The 17347-nt window shown below is 37.2% G+C and overlaps 1 protein-coding gene across 3 annotated transcripts in view; it reads left to right on the top strand.

The window, feature by feature from the left end:
* LOC308694213 (protein NLRC3-like) overlaps positions 1–17347 on the top strand; it is an 89312-nt gene that overhangs the window by 69879 nt on the left and 2086 nt on the right. For 2 of the 3 annotated variants that reach the window (XM_081371604.1, XM_081371606.1), the window contains exons 12-14: positions 13586–13759; positions 15024–15197; positions 16456–16629. In XM_081371604.1, the coding sequence (XP_081227730.1) occupies positions 13586–13759; positions 15024–15197; positions 16456–16629 (522 nt within the window). The remainder of the gene's footprint in view (positions 1–13585; positions 13760–15023; positions 15198–16455; positions 16630–17347) is intronic. The other variant, XM_081371605.1, reaches the window with a different exon arrangement.

The raw sequence follows: 17347 nt of genomic DNA, 5'->3' as shown, positions 1-17347 counted from the left end.
AAGGTTGAGCCACTGTAGTCACTTGGACTATTTTAACAATGTCTTTACAAACGTTTCTGGGATGGCAGATAGCGATTACAGAGAAGCCTATGGAGGAGTGAGCAGTTACCGTTGACTCGCGCTAGCCTAGCATCAGCGAACTATGGAAATGGAAGGACTGGATGAAAATTTTTGAAAACTGTTTCCACTGATAAATAACACCCAGGCTAACTTGGAAATGAGGTCTGATGTCCAAAAATCCTGAACCACCCCTTTAACATTAAGACTCATAAAATATTGTTACATACCAATGCTATATAGTAATTCTCACTTTTTTAAAGTGCCATGGCTCAAAAGGGCTCAAGATACTGCGTATCCATAAATGTAATGCATCTACAGCAAAGAAGTTGAGCAACATCTCCATTTCCACCGAATTACTGATGTCTAAATCATGCATATTGGCCCCATGTTGAAAAGTGAGTCCTGAGCTAAACACACATACACTGATGTCTAAATCATAACTACATATTGAAACTATGTTGAAAAGTGAGTCCTGAGCTAAACACACATACACTGATGTCTAAATCACACCTACATATTGGAACCATGTCTAACCTTAACCCTAACACTAACTGAGTCATGAGCTACACACACATACACGGATGTCTAAATCACACCTACATATTGGGACCATGGTGAACACTAAGTCCTGAGCTACACACACACATACACTGATGTCTAAATCATACCTACATATTGGGACCATGGTGAATACTAAGTCCTGAGCTACACACACATATACTGATGTCTAAATCAAACCTACAAATTGGGACCATGGTGAAGTGTGAGTCCTAATCTAATCTCCTAATAAAACATTGTTACCTTGTTTGAGATCGGCATCGTCCAGGTCTACCATAGAGGGGGATTTAGGTGTGCTTTCTGGGAGCCTATAATGAAGCATTTCAATAATCAATTATTCAAGTCTTTAACTGAATAATAAGAACATGTCAATGCTTAATTGTACTACTTTGCAAGGCTATTTTAACCTGTTAACCGTTGCCAGTGCGCCCGCGCACTGAAGCGTCTTTTTTTTTATTTAGTTCAAAGTCAGATTTAATGTTATACCTTGACAAACTATGCATCATTAAAAAGATATAAGACTCAGGTTTCAGTATTTGACCACTATTGTATTCTGAGAAACTTATAGTGACAGTTATGTCTTAATTTGTGTCAGGAGTTAAGAAATGAAAAAATGAGTCGATACCTTTAATATGAATTATGAGCGTCAGCCGTTTCATTCATAAAAAAAACTCTGTGCTGTCGTCATGACAGCGCTTGACAAAACAACGTCCCTCAGGGCTTTAGCTCAAAAATGTGCAGATTTGAAGAAATATTGATAGATTCTCATAGATTTACATCATATTTCTATAGACAGGAATAATATTTACTGAATTTATACTCAAATGCGTCGATGTAATCATTATGAGCGTTTCATACTCTGATATATTGTGTTTTCAATCCATACCAGTATTATCTATATGCACAATAATAGTCCATATATGGAACATGAAGAAGAGCCATGATCATGTGACATTCCATGAAGCCTAGAACACACACACAGTGTAATGGATTGCTGGATGTAACATGCAGATAAAGACGTTTTGAAGACAATAAACATGATTGCAATGATATTTGATTTGCCTGTGTTCTTCAAGCCATGCCAGGTATTTTCATAATGATAGATTATATTTATAATGTAATGCTAATCGATATAGACTTTATCATTGTACAGAACACTATAAAATAATATATTTTCTGTCTGATTTTTTTTATCTGAAGCCAAATTAGATCACAGAATATTATTTAAAACACTCGACTTGCGTTATAAAGTAAGTTTGGAGCACAAACATGGTTTTAATCTCATAAATTGTTGTGTATTGATGGTGTGCTAAGCTAACATGCTAGCTAGCCCTAGGTGCACCTGCTACCTTATTCTTTTATGATTTTTTTCTAAATAGGAATGCTTACTGAAATTATTCTTTATTCAAGAAGGACATTTGATACAGTTTCAAATTGAAGTGAGAACTTTGATAAAATAAATTAGGGATTGAAACTCTATGAATAGCCTGTGAATAGCCAGTCGTTAGTACCTATAATGCAGACAAAAGAAATGCATATTTAGAGCCATAGCCAGGCTGGAGAGGTGTGAATGTGTGCAGGGGGAGACTGAGACTGAATGGGGCTCGTTTGCACCACAAAACAATAGAGACAAAAGACTGAATGGATGCTTAGATGATGACTAAACATCAACAGCATTTTAGAGTCTAATCAAAATAAAGTCACATGACATGATCTTGAAAAACATTTAACTAAATACAGAGTTTTAGACTTATCTCCAGATTTGAAATATAACATGGTCACACATTTTAGCTGCAGTGCATTTCTAGATTGCTACAGTGCCAACTTCAATTTTATTTTCATGAGGATGTTTCATAAAAATAAATTTCTAATAACTTTACACAAATTTGAAGCTATTTATAACAATTTTTTTCATTATGACAATAATTAATTCTATATTTACAATAAACTGCCAGGTGTCAGCTTTCAAATGAGATCATACTTGTGATTTTAGTACCAAGGGTTCATGAACTGTATCTGTTTCAGTTTGGGTATGTCATTTCTGGGGATTTTTCAAAAGTGGGGTTGCAGCTTAACAGGTTAATTCTCTTAATATTGCACTCCAGTATCTTTACAACAAATGTGGTATTCTTATTATTATATTATATTCTTAACTTTAACTTAAAAGCAGACAAAGATTAGCAGAGGCCAAGACATTTAGCCTGACTACGTCAGACTTCCTACTTCCGCTCAATTTCATTTCGCTTCTGTAGTCAGTCTGAGATAGCAGCTTATCTTTCAGTTTTCCAGTAGCCTTCGGACGGCCGGGCCAATCAATGAACAGAGGGCGGGCTGAGAGCCGTGACGTAGATGCTGATTGTACCGTGGATGCGTAGATTTACTTCACATAATCTGCAAAAGTCGTTCACAGCCACGTTCACTCCGGTATTTCGCTCGATGGTTTTGTTTTCGCATCATACATGTGTTTACAGTGGAAGTTAGATGCGGCTGAGCATGCGCATAACACACGCCATAACCAAACGTCATGTGATTGGCTTATGGGTAACCAATGATTTTAAACTTCAGTCAAGCGCCCCCCCCCCCCCCCCCGCGCGAAAGAAAACGCTTTTCAATTGTGCCATGCCAGACTCTGTCTACAAAGCAAAGCGAAGTAGCAGAGTTTGGTATTACCAGGCTACAAGACTTTAGTCAAGTGAGTTACTATACATTTTCTTATACCCTTTTTCTTTGAAGACACTTGGAGTCCCTCGTCCTGAGGTCCCTCGTCTTGCAGGTTTCCTGCTGATAGTGGAAAAAAACAAGCAACAATCTAAAGTACACAGTAGCTACGTTTACATGGACACAATCAGAATGAAATCAATACGATTGATGAATCCGAACACAGTGTTTACATGAATGATAAATAAAGTAATCGGGTTGATGTGCACGTTTATATGTCATAAGATTCAAATCGGATCTGATGTTTTGACATGCGCACACTGCACGAATATACAGAGTTTCCCGCTTTTCGCGCATAAATATTCTCCTCTATTGGTTCTTTATTTGTTTTAAACAGCAGACGTAATATTATTTCATCTCTGGTCATAATTTAGAGCATATTAACCGTTTTGCCATGCTGCTTATTGATCACGCAGTAAAAATGCCCCTGCCCGCGTCCAAAACCAGACGTCTGTGGATGAGAATCCAAAACAAGGACTGGTGGGATGTTGTCCTGCTTCACTTCACAGACGCGTGAGTGAAATGAGAATTTTAGAATGACGGGAAACGTATTAATTTGACACTTTATTCAACAGGAAGAACAGCTCGTTCCGCTCGTCATACATCATTACGCTAGTTAACGTCATTGCACATGCGCAGTCTTTTCAGTTTCGGTTTTCAATCCGATCAAGTGTTTACATGTTCTCTCGATCGGATTACAAAAGGGATAAACCACCCCTTTCAATCCGATCGAAATTTCATTCGGATCGAGCTCAATCGGATCGATTAAGGTGTTTACATGAAGGTTTTTTAGTCTGATTGAGCCGTCAATCCGATTATAAGTGTCCATGTAAACGCAGCTAGTGACTCATGCAATCGCTGAAATGTACACTTTCTATCCAGCGTAATTTTCCAGAGTAATGAAGTAAAGGCAGAGCTGGAGGAATAATAATGTATAGAATTGGAATTAACGCATGTGTCATTCACATGATCCTCATACTCATGACTTCAGCAGCTTGAAGTTAACGGTTCTGCCTCATCACTGGAACTGTTTTTGGACACATCCATTTCATCTGATTAAGACGAAAGCATAAAGCTGCTGAATGCCACAATCACACCATTTCTACTTCATTTTCTATCGATGTGGCCTATCACAAAAATCTGTGAAGCTAAACTTCTAGTATATTACTTCCGTATTAAATTACCTGCCAATGTTTGATATTTTAGGAAATATTGACAACACTCCTAATACTCTACAGAATATACATTATTGTGAATACAACTAATCATGATTACCAATTGTGTTAAAATGCATATTAGACAATTATATTTACCTTGTGGATCTATTGTTATACCATCTATTCCTTTACCCTGGAGTTCGGGCAGTTTCCCTTTTTCCATTGCAATGAGGAGTTTACTAATCTTTGCAAGCTGTAGAGTGCTTTCAGGGAGGCGGTAGAACTCCTGATGAACTCTGATATCATGGCCAAGAAAGTTGGCCAGTTGATCCATCTCATTGTCTTTAAGGTTTAATACTGTGGACAATGTAGCTACTTGCTTACGCAGCTTTGTTGAGCAAGGGGCATCTGGATGCTTTGCTCCACTGGCTTGTCCGTACTGGCGAATACAGTCTGTACCACGATAATGAGACAGAGCACCTGGGCGAGCAAACAAATGCTGGTTCTCAACAGGAACTTGACACTTTTCTCTCATGTTTACAAGGAGATCCATGGCCACTACCATATTAGGGGTCAGCAACACTGGTACAGGAAGGTACCCTTCCCCCTCTTACCACGTATTTCCACCTTTGGAAGTACCCACAAAGCTCGGAAGTCCCACAGCGATATCTTTGTGCATTGGTGCCTGGTCTCTAGACATGTAAGTTTGAATATTCATCTTGGAAACCTCACCCTCTCTTCGTCTATTAAAAATAACAATCTGTGTTAGCATGACTTTACAAAGAGTGGCAAAGTTTTTGCCATTGGGTTTTTCTTGTAAAAAAAAATCCACATACTCCTGCTGTTTTGAGTTCAAAAATGAGTGCAGTGTTTTGAGCTACTCTTCATCCAGAGTAGTCAGTGCAGCTGCAGACACTACCTCATTCCATTTGCTTTTATACCAAAGCCTGAAGTTTCGTGCAGACTCTGCAGCCGTGTCGCGTCCTTACATCAGTGCATTGCATTCCATGGAGTTGGCAATCTTCACCAAGCTGTCTCCAAGCTTCAGTGCCAGTGATGGAATCCTGTAGGTGTTTGTCTCCTCACTGAATCCTGACACTGCTCTTACTGCTTTTATAACGTGAGGAAAGTTGCAGGGTTGGATGAAGTCCTCCATATTATGAATGGATGTCAGTGATCTGGAAGTGATGAGCAACCTTGCTACTTCCCTCATTTTCTTTCTAATGTAGTCATTTCTTCCTGAATGTAACTTCAGCCTGTTGTACATCTGCTCCCATAAAAGAAGAATGTATTGATCATTTCTGACAACATTTGAAACTTCATCATTCACCATCTCACAAGCAGTGGTCCATAGACTTTTGCTAACATCCACTGGCGGAGGAAGGGTCAAGCTGTTGCCCAGTGAAGTCATAGGTGGATTTTACTTCTTTGGGGCGTCTGCAAGCAACCATTTCCCTATTTCTGGTTTTTGAAACTGCAGCATTATGGGCAAAGTTTCCTCTACTTTTCAAAAGGCATAATCTCACTCTTCTTTCCTTTGACCTTTTATCGAAGCTGAATGCCTTAGCTACCTCAAATTCATTGCGATGAACAAACTCCAAGTGCTGTGTGATTTTAGAGTATGGCTTCTGACAATAGGCGCAATATTGTTTCTTCTTGTATCTATTTTTTTACACTTTAGTAGGCATCAGTGTCACAGATGTGGAACTGTGATAGGATGAGCTTGTACTCGTGTCTGTTGTACTCTTAATCTCTACAGCACCTCCCTTCACTGGCTCAGCATGACAGATATTTAGTTCTTTACTTTCACAACTGTTGTCTGATGAGCTACCGTTTGTATCAGGGACATAGTCTTTGTCACTGAAGTCAGAAAAGGAGGATTCCTCACAAGATATCTGTGGGGAAAACATTATTATATTAAATGCCCCATGAGGAATATTAAAGGAGAACTCCGGTCAATTTTAACATTGAGCTCATTTTTTTTGTAAATTTGGAGTGATGTCAATACAGAGAACAACAACAAAAATCGGTGTTGCCTACACCGTGTTATCTTCTTTTTAAAATTTGCACCCTGTTGACTTCAATGGGGCAAGTTTTAAACCTGCTTTTAGCCTCTTAACATCCTTGATGTGTCATTACAAGTGCCCAGAGTGATTCCTTCAGAGTGAACACGGGTGAATCTGACTGCAGTAGATGTGAAAGATATGAATAAAAGTGATGTTATTTCAGCCAGCGCACATACCTGTATTTACTTCCTGTTTTCGGTCGAAGTCCACAGTAGTCGATTGTCGAGTTCACGACGTGATCATAGGTAACTAAACCTATGCGCGTGAACTCAACAATCGATTCAAAGCAGTAATCCACTGTTCTGGTGCAAATAAAAACGTCACAGCGCAAAATGGTGCACACTAAAGAAAAAGTATGGAGACGACGAGTAGGCCTAACTAGTTAGGTTAGCTAAGTTACAGTAGACCTAAACTAATGCTCGCCTGGCCTGTCACGATAACTGTTTTTTTGTTGTTCGATACATTGTCCCAAAAATAAACTAATTACGACAAAAAATATTATTGTCATTTTAAGACAATTTTATGCCACTGAATATATAATCATAATATAAAAACATAATAATAAAAGTAGGCCTACAAACTTTTAAAAGACAGCAACCATTTAATTCTTTAGATCATAGAAGTAAAGTGTCAAAAATGAAATATCCTACAAGCAAGCAACAGATGTAGTAATTTTGCTGGTCTGTATATCTAGGTAGCTATCAGTATCAGTAATTTGTTTAATTGGCCAACGTTTTACAATTTGAAAAGATAAGAGTTTATAAAACAAGCTAGTTAACTTACAGCATTGATAAGTGGGATTGAGAAAATAATGATAACATTAAGTTGAATCTGCAGACTAACCATTTGATAGAGGAACATTGAAATGAAATTGATGGCATATAGTTCAAATTTTATACTTTATGAAGAATCCTGAAACAAACAGTAAGACAGAAGTGAGCAAATGCTGTAAGCAGCTGTGCTCTGAAGCTTTGACTTCAAAGAAATGTGATTCAAGTCAAACAGAAACATGTGAAAACCCCTTAGAACATGTTGAGTGATTTTCTGTGCAGCTTATGAAAATTAATGTGCTGCCAATAATAATGATGAAGATTATGATTTGGCTATTGTGATTGAATTTTCCAATGGTGGACTGTAAAATAATACAGAGAACTGCTCATCAGTGGCTCTGTTTACTGTTTCGGGACACACTGTGTCAAGGGTGTGCAGTAAGCTGGAGTTTGAAAGCTCAATGATCAAACTATAGGCAAAGAGAGTGTTTTAATTGTGGTCAGCAGGGCCATTTAGCCCGTAATTGTAAATGGACACTCAGAAAAGAAAGGGATAATGTGAAAGTGACGTGTATTAATGTGGGTTTGAAAGTAGAACAGTATTTAAATGACGATATTAAAGTTTTCGTCTGAGAAAGAACTAAGAATGTGAACGCAGTGCTAAAGAAAGTGAAAAGAACGTGCAAGTAAATAAGGGAGAAAAGAAAGTTAAAGGAAAGTTTATAGATAGAAGTTGTAAGAAGATTGAAGGTTAAAAGAAGGTTGAAAGATTTAAGTCTTAAGGGAATCCTTTTGAAGGAAAGAGCTAGTGAATTGATGAATACAGGTTGATGTAAAATCACAGATAATGACTAAAAATATGAGTTGCAAAATACATAAAAGTAAAGGGATGCTTGTGTTTTAATGGAACACTTTAAAAGGGTTTAAATGATATAGAGAGACTAATCTCACAGATTTACAATGATAACTGCAAAAGATGCATCGCAAGCAGAGAGTGCTAACCTCGTCAAAGTTAGTGTGAATCCTAATTGCAGATTGATAAAATTGCGATGAAATGTGATCAAAGTAGGAACAGTATTACTGGATTAACAGTAGCTAAATGTGAAATGTGTAGAATGCATCTGATTAAACAAACAGATTGTTAATGTTTTGAACATGGAGGAATAGTGTTGACCATGAAAGAACTAGGAGCTGATGTTTTGGTTTCAAAAGATAAGCTTGTGATTGGCTGAAACAGTTTGCTCATCTGAATCTGGTGTGTGCTGTGGCTGAAACGGTCAGTGCGACAGAGACACAATCTGAGTGGAAATTTGTAAATGTTTTAAAAGTAAAACTGAATGACTTTAAAGAAGTCTTAAACGATATAAGTGACGTTTTTGACTAGTTTAATTCAGGGCCAGTAACTTATTTGTCTCCATCATACAGGGCCGATAGCTCCGTCTACAGATGTAACAGTACACTGAATAGACGTTGTGATAACTAAATTTACTGAGTATAAACTCAGTATTGCGATTTTGCTGATTTGAAGATCTTTAAAAGATTTAAGTGATTAAATACTGTTGTTATTAACCTGTCTCCCTGTGTTAACACCATTAGGCAGTCCAGAGTGCTCTGGTGACTCTTGAATGTGCCTTTCCTAAGCTCCAGAAAACAACTGAGTCTGTTGAAGAAAACTGATTTTGTTATGGGGAAGAGCGGTTACCAGTGTGCACAAAGTGACTACTCAAAGACGGGTAAGAACCTTTGGCCAGAGGTCAACCTAAGGCAAGTGGGTCACGCCGACACTGGGCATCTGCTGAATGGAGGTGTTTTACGTGAGATGGGTATGAGAGTGGCGCTGATTGACTGAGTGGCCACCAGCATCAGCAGATCATTGAGAGGGGAGATGAGCTGTGAGAAGTTGTTTGTTTTTCATTATGACAAGTGTCTGTAACTAAGCCAGGGGACAACACCCTGAAGAGAAGAAAATTTTAGATTAAGAGCTAATGGGAATGGGCTTTCAAGAGCCAGCTGAGACCGTGAGGTGATTGTCATTATTTGTTGTGGAGACAGTAACAAAACTTAATTTATGTCAGGAACATGATGCTAGTTGCCTAAAGGCGGGCATACACTGTGCGATTTTCGTCCGATTTTGAGCCGAATTCTGACTCGTGCGACTCTTTTTCGGGTCGGGCCGATTTTCAGCTTTGTCGTGCGTCGTTTGTCGTGCAGTGTTCGTGCAGTGTACAGGGGGAAAAGAGAGGCGATTAACCTCTCACGACCGGCAATCGGATGGTCGGATGAATTTCAGGCATGTTAGAAATTTTGGTCGCTCCTCGTGACTATATTGCACAGTTGAAGCAGAGCTACGAACCGATTGCCCTAAACTCAGTGTTTTTTCCCTCACTGCGCCTGCGCGAAAACAATTTCATCTGCAGCAAAAAAAAAAAAAAAAAAACCTAACCCTAACCCTAACGAAAAAAGGGAGATCTTTAAGTTCTGTAGTTCAAAGCTATTACTGTTGCTTACCTCCAGTTCGTGTTGCAAAATGGATTAACCATTACCCACTTCTTCCAAGCCACCTGCGATGTAGCCTACACTTTGCCTCTTTTATTATTAAAAAAATGTTTGGAAATAAAGCTGTTTTTAATTTTCATTGATGAATTATTGCAGTGTTCGGACATATTATAGACTGTTAATAATTAATTATATGTATAATTCATTGTAATCGACCTAAATGTTTTAGACAATTTTTAATGAGGAGAAGTAAAGCTTCTATGTAGGCTAATATTTTATTATCCTCACAGCGCGTTAGTTATGCGGTGATGCGCTATGAAATTGTTGCGTGGCTATGTAATTATAATAGCCTATCAGTTTAATAATAAAAGTAGCCTTCCCTAATAATAATAATAATAATACAAGCCTACTAATAATTTAATATATAAATTGGAAATGCTAAATCTTCTTGATATTGATAGCTGATGCTTGTTTTGACAATATCTCTGGATAGGCTACATGATATCGTCCATAGGCGCAACCCGGCACGAGGATTTATCGCGCTGATTCGCGCATATTTCACACGTATAGTGTGAGCAGTCAAGTCGCAGCTCGACGTTCGGACCGTACAGTGTGAGCACATAAATCCTGAGCTTTGGCTTTACATCGCATGCGATCTACTCGTTCAGTGTGAGTAGGTTCCTTGCTGAAATCGCACAGACATCGCACAGTGTATGCTCGCCTTTATGGGCAAGGGAAAATTATAGAAGTGTTGATGTTGCGTCAAAGAACAGAACACACAAAATTAGTACAATGGCAGCTTTTCCTTTAAAAAACTCCAGGCCTGAAGAGGGCAGAATTTTCCAAACACACGAGTGGAACTGACAGTTGAGCCAGCATTTCTGGAGGGACTGCTTTTACCTGCGCACCTGGCAGATAAGCATGGGTATAAAATGTTTGGGGTTAGCTTTTACTTCAGTCCTCAACCTACAAACAAGAAAGAACAGCTCATTGTTCAACACTAGAGACGCAACTGGTATGTAATATTTGGAATAATTTACTGTTGCATTCAGTGCTTAGCACAAATTCCATGTTTAATTCTGGTAGGAGTGGTGACTCCTTTTGTTTTGAATATTTCCTGACTGCAGATAATGTGGCAGTGATGTGTGCTAGTTTAAGTTGAGATGTTTAAACATTTACTTTATTCAAAGGCATACTTTGTTGCTGTGTCATGCATTGTTTATTGTGTAAAGTAATGCATGTTTGTTAATGTTTGCATGTAGTCCTTAATTCTATGTCATTCAATTCATTTCAACTACTTAATTCAACTGTTTCAACATAATCAACCAATTGCATCAAAACCATCTGGAAGAAAAATAAAGCATTAAAAGGAATTGAGTTGTCCCTTTGCATCCTTCATGTGTTGAGCAAGCCGTTTTCAAGTTTGGGCAGAGCTGGACTTATTATAACACCTAGACAACTTGACAGTTGATTTTGAACTAATATGTCTATAAAATAGTTTTAACTACTGAAGGTCATTGGACATGGTGTTGGCTATATGAAGACAGCTTTTGTAGATTAAAGAAAAGTCTGGAAAAAGGTTAATGATCAAAGGTTACTGTAATGAATTTATTATTATATTTTGTCTAAGTTACAGTCTTAGGAGGCTGTTGAAAAGATTATTTGTGTATAGTGAGAGAGACTGTTGAGTGGAGGAAGGGATGGTACTATATCTGTCTTTCTGTTATCGGCCTGCTAAAAGAAGCTGAAGCAAAATAATGATAATGAACCAAAACAACTCAGCTGACTTTTCTAAGAAAAAAAAAAAAAAAAAGGAACAGACGTACTTTGAAACTGGTTAAGAGACCATGTAAAATTAGATAAGTCACAGGAAAATGTGAAGTTTAAAATCTTATTTAAAATTGAAATATGTTTAGAGTAAACACCAAAAGATATGAATAATGAGAATATGAGCGGTTCATAGTGAGGCGTGTGTGTGTGTGTGTGTGTTGGATGGTGACAGCATTGTATGTTTTATGAGTGTTAATTCATGTTTGGTATGTGTTAGTTCAGGGGAGCTACTCCGTCTGAATAGTGTGTATATTGTGTCATTAACTTCTGGAATGAGTGTTTTATCATTACAGATGTGTTAAGGCAAACTGTGAGAATGTTTTGTTTGTGGACGGCTCTGCCTTCAAGAACAAAACAACAGGCTCAAACTGTGTAGGATATGCGGTGACGACTGAATTTGAAATATTGGCCTCAGGGTCATTGCCCTCAAATTACTGTGCAGCTGAACTTGTGGCTTTAACAGAAGCCTGTAAATTAATGACAGGGAAAAGTGTAACGATTTACACTTTTTTTGCATTATGCATTTGGGGTAGCTCATGATTTTGGGGCATTGTGGAAACATCGAAAATTTTTGAAGTCAGATGGCCATCTTATTCTTCATGCTGGCTTAGTGTCCAATTTGCTGGATGCTATTTTGTTACCTGAGAGGATTACTATTTGCACAATTAATAAAAGTTTGGTTTATAAAGGGATTCACAACATATGCTGAATTTTTGTTTGTAAAACACACAATGGAGAAAAGGAACTTCTAGGTACAGCTTGACAACAATGGTTGATGTGCCTACCATGTGTATTGCAATGTATTTCAGCTTTGGTAATGAGACTGGTGACAAAGACAATCTCATACCAAATGCTTTGAATGTCTAATGATGAGGATCAATTTAACGATGTACTGTATGTCCAAAACAAACGAAATTTAACGATGACACAGACAGCGGAACTGTACAGTGAAATGTATTAATTGATTTAAGATGTTGTTTTTCTTTTTTATGTTGTTTTTCTTTTTTTCTTTTCCTACTATGATAACCTACACTATTTCTTGTTTATACTGAGGTGACTGAGGGTCCGACCAATAGTGTTGGGGGTGCGATAACAGTGCTTATCCACCTAGCCCGGCTTTAGAATAAACCTTTACTTGCTTGCTATAAAATTAGGGGCCTTTTAATCTTTTTTCCTACAAGTTTAAAGAAGAGTGATCAGTTATATGAAAATCAGAGATGAAGAGTATAGGTGTGATATAATGACTTAAATTTGCTGTATTATTATTTTGTTTATCAATGAATGATAAAAAGAGGGGAATTGTGGAAGAAATTTAATATGTTCTATATGTTTGCATTTTCTTATATTCATAGAATCTTAGAAATATGATGATAATCAGATGAATGTAGTGTTGATGCATATTCTTATTAATACATGTATGTGTATGTCATTGTATATGACCGGACTAAAGTTAATGTGACTGAATGTATGACCGAGACAGAGAGTCTCCATTCAAGGGTGTAATATGATTAAGTATAATAGACAAATCTAAACAATATGTTAGTTTTGGCTAAGATGTATCTTGATGTAGCCTCAGGAAAACAACCTTGGGGGAGGAACAAATATAAAGAATGAAGGATGCCCCCACTCGTAGTCACACTCTGCAGGCACTTTGTAATGACTGTATGACTGCTGACCTTTCCTTGCAAGGGAATAAATAATTGTTAAAGACAATTGATACCTGTTTATCTCTTATTCAGTGATGTAAAATTGTTTGCCACTACAAGTACAAACTGTATATTCAATCCCCTAATCCTAACTGATGTATTTTAACAACATGAAATAATGAGTATTTGTATACATTTCATATTGACATTATTATGTTATTTATTTTTTAAGTGTCATGTTTACCTCTGGATATAGGTTTAATGTGTGTCATTGTTCTCTACAGGTTGATTGATTGTGGTGTCACAGATGAAGGTTGTGCTGCTCTGGCTTCAGCTCTGAGATCAAACCCCTCACACCTGAGAATGCTGCATCTGTCTGAGAATAAACTAGGAGACTCAGGAGTGAAGCTGTTCTCTGCTGGACTGGAGAATCCTCACTGCAAACTGGAGATACTGAGGTAAGATCATCCCTACCATGAAGACCCGGAGTAAATAAGGATTAATATGTAGATAGTGTATACAATATATCTTTGGCTTAAGCTTCATCCGGTGGTTCAGCGACAGATTCCTGCTTAAACCGTCAGATCCTGCCGGAGGTAGAAGGCAGCAGTGAGGAGTCTCCCTGAAGAGGAACATTTACATCTTCATATATTATTATCCCCCAAAAGAAAAGAAAACTAAGAGTCAAATAAACCGGACGAACTACAAACCAGACAACAGATGCAGGATCGGTGGCAGCGGTCCTGCAGTGATGACCGAAAAAATGATAACCACATTTTATAAAGAGTTGACTGTTCCTATAAAATTAAGTTTTATCGCTTTGTTTTGAATGTATGTGCGAGCGTTTCAAATCCTGCGCGAGAAAGAGCGCCACATCAGGCAAATCACAGTATCGCACAGCAGACGCACGTCACTTTCAGTTCAAGACAGCGCTCCAAAACCGCTAAATCTAAACCAAACAGGCAAAAGTTCACCTCAAGAATGAACAAAGTGGTGTCAATGAGTTTGAAGTTCGGTGTTAGAAAAAACAGAACAAACGGAAAGAGAAAGCACAATATAGCTCTCTATATGAAGCATTTCCAAACTTCATTCAAGCCGCTTACAACTGCTGTTTCTGTTTCTGTTTGTGAGTTTTTTTATTTTCTCCCAGTCCTAACACACACAATTTCCTTAAAATGTTTACAAATACATTAAACGCACATACTCACACACACTCTCTCTCTCACACACACACATGCTGGGTTTTCAGGTTTTATGGGGACTTTCCATAGAAATAATGATTTTTATACTTTACAAACTGTATATTCAATCCCTAATCCTAACTGATGTATTTTAACAACTTCAACTGAGTATTTTTAAATATTTCATATTGACAGCATTATGTTATTTATTTTTTAAGTGTCATGTTTATATCTGGATATAGTTTAGTTTAGTTTATTTATATCAGGACAATGTGCAGTTACATTAAAAAGATGGCTGCACCAGATTTAGCATCATGCTAATTTCCATCTGTAGTCTTACTCAATTAAAATTACATAACATAACAGAGTTAAAATTACATAACAAAGGCAATTAACATATAAAAATTAAATAAAAAAAGATGGTTAATACAATATAAAAAGGCAGTTTACAAAGAAGGTTCAATATACAGATATAAAGTGCAAATTACCAATTTGGCTATATAGGTAATATAGGCTTAATGTGTGTCATTGTTCTCTACAGGTTGTGGGATTGTGGTGTCACAGATGAAGGTTGTGCTGCTCTGGCTTCAGCTCTGAGATCAAACCCCTCACACCTGAGAGAACTGGATCTGTCTGAGAATAAACTAGGAGGCTCAGGAGTGAAGCTGTTCTCTGCTGGACTGGAGAATCCTCTCTGTACACTGGAGAAACTGTGGTAAGATCATCTCTACCATAAAGACTCGGAGTGAATAAGGATTAATATGTAGATAGTGTATACAGTATATCTTTGGTGTAAGTCCCATCCGGTCGTTCAGCGACAGATTCCTGCTTGAACCGTCAGATCCTGCCGGCGGTGGAAGGCAGCAGTGAGGAGTCTTCCTAAAGAGGAACATTTACATTTTCATATATTATAATCTCCCAAAGAAAGCAGAACTAACAGTTAAATAAACCGGACGAACTACAAACCAGACAACAGATGCAGGTTACAGTGAAGAGGTTTTTTAAATCACAAATATTTGGTGTAAATCAAACAGACCCTTGCAAAAGCGTGAGTATTTCCTCAAAATGTGTGTGTGCAGCTGAAAAGAGGGAAGTGGTGTGTGTTTCACCTGAACCAGGACTGTCACCATATCAGATTTATCACTATATGATTATCATGGCCAAAATGACACACAATAACAATATATCGCCATATCTATGGAAATATTTAAAAAAAATTATAACAATGCTATCAGTCAAATTCATCTTTACTTTGTTAATTGTGTTATTTTTGAAAAAGAAGAAACACACACACACACACACACACACACACACACACACACACACACACACACACACACACACACACACACACACACACTCACTCACTAGGACTGGGGCGATACATCTAGACTATGGGGAAAAGTTAAATCATACACTTATACAGACTACATTATGTATAAGATGAGTCATATTTACAAAAACAATTCATCACATCTTTCTGAGTTTTATTTCAGAAGCTTCATACAATACTACATTCTCTTGAATAAAAATTTCAATAACAAATACATTTTTAAGTCACTTGTCGTCACCTAGTGGCAAAATATTGTAATCGATAAATGCGTTATCTTAAATGCAAAGTTTTTAATCAAAAGCTGATTTAGGGCAATTCCACGCAAAACTGTCACATCCATAACGCCAGCACAATGCCATTGTATTTAGTTGGCGTTATGGATGTGAGTTTTGCGTGGAATTGCCCCTTACTCAACACAGATTTGAATGTTGCGATATGATTTTGTCAAAGGTTTAATAGACAGATGAATTGGAAGATCACTGTACAAACTGTATATTCAATCCCCTAATTAATGTATTTTAACAATGTAAACTAATGAGTACTTGTATATATTTCATATTGACATTGTTATGTTATTTATTTTTTAAGTGTTATGTTTATCTCTGGATATAGGCTTAATGTGTGTCATTGTTCTCTATAGGTTGAGGGATTGTGGTGTCACAGATGAAGGTTGTGCTGCTCTGGCTTCAGCTCTGAGATCAAACCCCTCACACCTGAGACATCTGGATCTGTCTGATAATAATCTAGGATACTCAGGAGTGAAGCTGCTGAAGGATCTGGAGGATGATCCACATTATAAACTGGAGACACTATTGTAAGTAGTCAGTAACCCTGTGTGTGTGTGTGTGTGTGTGTGTGTGTGTGTGTGTGTGTGTGTGTGTGTGTGTGAATATTTTGTTTAAGATTCTTACATTGAGCTTCATTTTTGCAGGTCTCTGAACTTTAAACTGTGTTTAATATGAGTTTAATTCTGCTCATAGTGTTGTGACTGATTGGAAAAAATAATATTAATATTATATTTTATGGAAGTAAACTAATGCCAAATGTTTTTGAAACAAAAAAAGCCTATTGAATTGCACTACTTGAAAAAAATAGGCATTGCATTAACAATGCTTCCATTTTCATGCATTGTATTTTTTAGGGCTTGCATTTTTATGGGCTGAAATTCAGCATGTTGAATATTTTAAGATGTGAATATTTAAATTCAAAACATTTCAAACACATTTTCATTATTACAAATTAAATCTATATTCAACTTTCATATTTCCAAAATATTCAAACTGTTTAAAAATACATGCTTACAACTACTAATGCAATGCCAAGTCGTGCAATTCAACAGGCTTTTTTGTTTCAAAAACATTTGCCATTATTTTACTTCCATAATCTTTCAGCTTTTCCCCTTTAGCTGTCTCTATGTGTGTGATAATCTGAGATTTGGGTTGTTTGTTATTAACTGATATTAAATCTGTAGAGTGTAATGATCATTTCTGCTAGTTCTGTATCAGCTGTCCGTTGTGTGAAAGTGACCTTTC

Source organism: Scardinius erythrophthalmus (assembly GCF_964197995.2).
Source record: "Scardinius erythrophthalmus genome assembly, chromosome: 7".
NCBI classification, from domain to species: Eukaryota; Metazoa; Chordata; class Actinopteri; order Cypriniformes; family Leuciscidae; genus Scardinius; species Scardinius erythrophthalmus.
The sequence above is the reverse complement of the archived record's forward strand: the minus strand, read 5'-3'. Positions and strand labels throughout refer to the sequence as shown.